The sequence below is a fragment of the Syzygium oleosum genome, unplaced genomic scaffold, assembly GCF_021117445.2.
Source record: "Syzygium oleosum isolate NSW1041296 unplaced genomic scaffold, Sole_v2.1 Sole_v2.15, whole genome shotgun sequence".
NCBI classification, from domain to species: Eukaryota; Viridiplantae; Streptophyta; class Magnoliopsida; order Myrtales; family Myrtaceae; genus Syzygium; species Syzygium oleosum.
The window spans coordinates 6538479-6543755 of NW_026607499.1; the positions used below are offsets into that span (position 1 = coordinate 6538479).

Below are 5277 nucleotides of genomic sequence, written 5' to 3' on the forward strand. Positions count from 1 at the left end.
TTTTTTTTAACATTTGTATAAGATTAGGGTTGGATAAACGTTTGCGGAACACCAAGTAGGGTCTCGCACCTCTTTATATGAGAAGATACAAATTTCCAAAGGCAAATTTTGCTCATAGTATTGGCTTTCAGTCATTTTGAGATACTACCCCACCTCACAAACCCGTAGAAGCCAAAACCCCATTTTACAAATTCTCGTGTTATTAAGCAGTTTATTTGATGCATCAGGATTCTGTTAATTCAATGTGTCACAGTCGTTAAATCACGTGAATTGCACGTACAATCCACTAAATTTTTTTAATTATAATATACTCTACTCACAGAAAATGGATGCATCTCATTTACTTTTCCAATGTTACTCGGCCTCTTCCATCAAGAGAGTGTCCATGATAGCCTTTAAGACCAAAGTCAATAGTCATAAGTGCCAAACATCAAAATAAGGCGTTCTCATTTTCAAAACTCGTTGAACAAGACTCCCGCACGACACAAGTGCTCTATAAGTGTTTTGACCTTTAATCCATTCGGCCAAAATGCAAATCCTTGGACAACTGACAATCAACACGCCCAAACCGCGAGAAGGACACCGCGCAAAACTCACCCGGTAACCATTTCGCGACCTACAAAAGAAGCCACCACATTTGCCATCTCTCTTCAATGATTGCAAACGCAAATCTCTCCTAATTCTCTTTTCCAAGACAACATTCTCCCCCCTTTATTCCCACCATATGTCACATGCATTGGACTGAACCTAGGGCCAACATTCCCTTTTCACATGATGATGTTCATGTGATTGCTAGGCCACACTCCCAAAACGTCCCCCAAACACCACCACCCCAACCCACAATAATACATACAACCCTAACAAAGGGTCCTCCAATAATTTCGGTGCACGTGAAGGGCAGATTGGGGAATAAAGAATCTCTTCTCTACTTAAGTACAAAGAAAGGAAAGAAAACAAAAGCAAAAAGAAGAAAGAAACGGTCTCGTCCTTAGCTCCTCCTCCTCAAAGCCTTGAACACCACCCATCTTTCTCTCCCTCGCATAACTGCCCCAACCGCCCTTCTTTAACCCTCATTTTAGTCCATCTCTCTCGTCAATCGCTCCCCTTTTCTCTTTCGTATTCTTCTTCCCTCGTCATCATCGTCATCATCGTCATCATCGTTTCCGAATACCTGGAAAAGAAAAGAAAGAAGAACAAAGAGCAAGGAGACGCCATGCCTGCCACGGAGTACCAGGGCTCCTTCCTGGGCCGCATCAGCATCCGCCGCAGCCAGGTCGTCTCCATGGACGGCCACCACGAGCAGGAGCTCGAGGACCTCGACCTCTTCCAGCGCAACATCGCCGACCGCTTCTCCGAGCTCCTCCCCTCCCCTCCTCCTCCTCCTCCTCCCCCCGACGGCGGTGATGGCGACTCCTCTGCCTCCGCCTCCGCCGACGTCACCTTCCTCTCCGTCGCCTGGCTCCGGAAGCTCCTTGACGTCTTCCTCTGCTGCGAGGCGGAGTTCAAGGCCTTCCTCATCATGGGCCGCGAGCGCGACCCTTCCGTCATCACCAAGCCCCCCCTCGACCGCCTCCTCCCCGAGCTCCTCGACCGCGCCGTCAAGGCCCTTGATGTGTGCAACGCGGTCATGAACGGTGTCGATGCCGTCAGGCACTGTCAGAAGCTCTCGGAGATCGCGGTCGCCGCCCTCGAGCAGCAGCCGATTGGAGAGGGCCAGGCCCGGCGGGCGAAGAAGGCGCTCGGATCGATGATGGCCGTGCTGGCCGCCGAGGATAAGGAGAGCAGCAGCCATAGGTCAACGGAGAGGACTTGGTCTTTCGGGCGGAGAGGCGGCAGCGCCGGCACGAATAAGGATCGATCGGCAGCTGCGCAGTTCCGGACGCTCTCCTGGGGCGTGTCGAAGAATTGGTCCGCATCGAAGCAAATTCAAGTACGTTGTTGACACTGAAAGAAAAATTGAATACTCTTGAGATGGTTTAATCCGAAACCGATACACATTAACTCGTTTATCAAGCTATAGATTGGTTATTCCACAAGTCAAATGTGATTTTCAGAGTCAAATTTTCCTATTAGTTTGTCTGAAGTTCCGATCGGTGCGACTTCTTTGGCTAATGGTTGATTACCGAATCGTCGAATTCAGGCCATGTCAGCGAACCTGGTGGTGCCGCGAGGTGCAGAGGCATCCGGGCTCGCCCTGCCGGTGTACATCATGGGCGCAATCACAGTGTTTGTGATGTCGGCACTGGTGGCGGCAATCCCGTGCCAGGAGAGGAGTGGGTTGGCGATGCACCTGCAGGTGCCGAAGCAGTTCGCGTGGGCGCAGTCGATGACCGCACTGCAGGAGAAGATCGGGGAGGAGTGGAAGAGGAAGGAGAAGCGGGGGACGGCAGGGCTGATGGAGGAGGTGCAGCGGATGGAGCGGCTGGGGCAGGCGCTGGCCGAGTTCGCGGACTCATTCCAGTTCCCATCTGAAGGGGAGCGGACCGAGGAGGCGGCGGCGAGGGCGGCGGAGCTGGCGGAGACATGCCGGAGGATGGAGGAGGGGCTGGTGCCGCTGCAGATGCAGATCAGGGAGGTGTTCCACAGGATTGTGAGGAGCAGGAGCGAGGTGCTTGATGTGTTGGTCCAGGCTGGTAAATTGTCTGCTCCCACCATGTAAAAGGTTGTCTTGTGGCCAAGGTTTTCATTAACTTCTTTAGGGGATTAAACCCAAATTAATTGGTGGTAATTAGGTGCAGTTTTGTTGCAAGTGGCATGGTGTTGTTGAGCTGAGGGAGGATAAATTTTTAGGCCATTTTTAGGAGGTTAGAGGACATATGGTTTCACCTTTCAAAAGCTGTAAGATGCGGTGCAAGCAAGTCTGAAAGTGTTCATTTTCTATGCGTTTTCTTGTGTTGAGGATCATCTCTTTGGTGTGTAGAAGTTTGTCATCGTGAAATACAAAATGTACATATTCTGATTATGACCAGTGCCTATGGTGTCCATAGACATGTGATTAAATTTTTCCCCCACTTCATTGACGATGGTTTCTCTTCTGGGTTGTCAGATTGCTGTTTGATTTCTGTTGCTCAGGGGAAGAGTTTGATTGGTTTGAGATTTTGAGCTTGGGGTTGCGTTTTGCAATGGTGTTGGAGTCTTGGGACAGGTTGCTTTGTGGTGTTGCTCTGCTGTCTCAAAAAGAGGGAGCAACACTTTGCTTCTGACAAAAATCAATCGCTATTAGGTCTTCCTTATCAAGCAAGATTCAAGACCCATTACTGCTCCTTTTTTCCCAAAACTCTTTGGCTTTTTCTTACTTCTCTAGAATACCTATTAGGACATCTCTAAAGAGTGAAATTATGCCTCTTTTCGAAGTGAATCGGCCATTAAATATAATAACCTAACCCTTTTCACACGTGTCAAGTCTAAAAAATGACTAAATTATCCCTAAAATCAATGCGAGCATTTTTTCTTTTCGGCCTACTTTCCTGCTGTGATCAAATGAGGATGGATAAGAGGCTTTTTAACCATTCCAATCTTTTGGTGTGGAAGCTTCTTAGTGTAGCCACAGAAGGTGGTAGCCAGTGGAGGAGTGCATTTACCTATAAATGAATCAGTAGGCTACTTTCGACCAAAAAATAAATAAATAAATCAATAGGCTACTTCCATCCATAGGTTTTTGGGATATCACAAATTCCACTGCTTAAAAAGCAAACATCTTCATCAGTGTTGGCCTGCATGGCCCAATAATTTTTTACAATCTTTGACGCGTGTTCATAAATACATCCATCTTAGAAGTCGAGCAGGAGCATCGTCCTATTCGAGCCCTCTTGTCCCAGACAATGAGGCCCTATCCTCATTAGGCTGTAATGGGACTAACTGTCCAAGATTTACACATCTATCGACGGGAGTCGCACTTTGATTTGTTGTGTGTAACGATTTAACCCGTTCATGTGGACTAAATCCCCAAATAGAATACTTGGTAACCACACGAGATAATGATCGTTTGGAAGTAGATGTTTACTTATGAATCACTCTGCAAGACCTCTCCCATCCAACAAGGGAATCCAGGATGCTGTAATAAAAAAATTCACAAAAATAATAAAACCATGGGGATTAATTCCCGAAAAATTACGAAATTCATGTAGATAAACTTTCATTTCGTTCATTTGAGTCCTAAAACGTGTTAAGATGCACGTGTAAGGGTATTAGGCAAAAGGAGTCCTGCATCAAAGATGTGGTGCAACGTGAAGTAGTTAATGCTTCTATACATGCTATGCGTAAGCATTTTTTGGAGCTAGGCAAGCATTTCATTTCGCCACCTTAGCTAACAATATGCATGCATAAATAAAGGTTGCATCATGGTGGTGGGCGACTCATCGCTTAGTTTTACTCACTATAACATTCGCAAAGTACATACTCTCCCAAAGGGTGACAAAGTAAGATTCAAGTATCGTGTAATGGGTCATATTAAAAGAATCTAAAAGGTAGCACATATATCCAGGGGAAAGGCAACATCCGCTACCGGATCAATGATTTGAGCGAGACATCCTAGGTCCTTTTTTATTTAAGTGTGGAATATCGATAATCTTCACAAAAAACAAACCATTGGAACGCAAAAAATTATCAGTTCAAGCTTGTATTTCACATTGAAATGCGTGCTTGGGACGTTACAATTTAAGAACTAGACAAACATACGAACCAAGTCGCCGCCCTTTCTTTTAATTGTTTTTCCCCCAAGATTGCCCACATACAATTTGAAGAAGAGTCGCCCTATCCTTTTGTCATTTGCTTCTTACATTGGCTCATCCGATGGATTGATTCATCATGTCACGCGATTGCAATTGGGAACGCAATCGATCGCTAAAATAGCTCAACAAATAACCCATTATTAGCGGGTATAGATTTCTGTATCGCACTTATCGAATCAACACACGGATAGGGAATCAAAATTTGGGAATCCAATCAAATCGTAAGATCCGACGTAACGCTTAAAATTTCATTTTCTCAATATAGAAGCACTTTAAAAAGTCCAAAGATTTATGGCAAACTAATATTCTTTAACTAAAGCCAAAAACAGGAACGTTCACACCACATCGTGTACTCCACTTTGGGAGATTCAATAAAAGCACGAACTGCCAAAAATTTCTCCAGTCTCCATGAAGAGGGAAAACCCTAATGTTTCCCTTAGAAGACTTGTTCAAAAGTTTCTCACCCCATCACATGTCCATAGAGTCCAACAGGGTTGCTTAAAGATTAATCCAACTTGACTATAATGGAATGTGACCCCCAGCAGTT

The 5277-nt window shown here is 45.7% G+C and overlaps 1 protein-coding gene across 1 annotated transcript; it reads left to right on the forward strand.

Moving 5' to 3' along the window:
- Nucleotides 1-968: 968 nt before the first annotated feature.
- LOC115675655 (protein ROH1) lies at nt 969-3011 on the forward strand. The gene is made up of 2 exons (XM_030598405.2): nt 969-1930; nt 2141-3011. The coding sequence occupies exons 1-2, from the start codon at nt 1214-1216 to the stop codon at nt 2657-2659; spliced, it is 1236 nt and encodes a 411-aa protein (XP_030454265.2). The 5' UTR covers nt 969-1213; the 3' UTR covers nt 2660-3011.
- Nucleotides 3012-5277: the final 2266 nt, after the last annotated feature.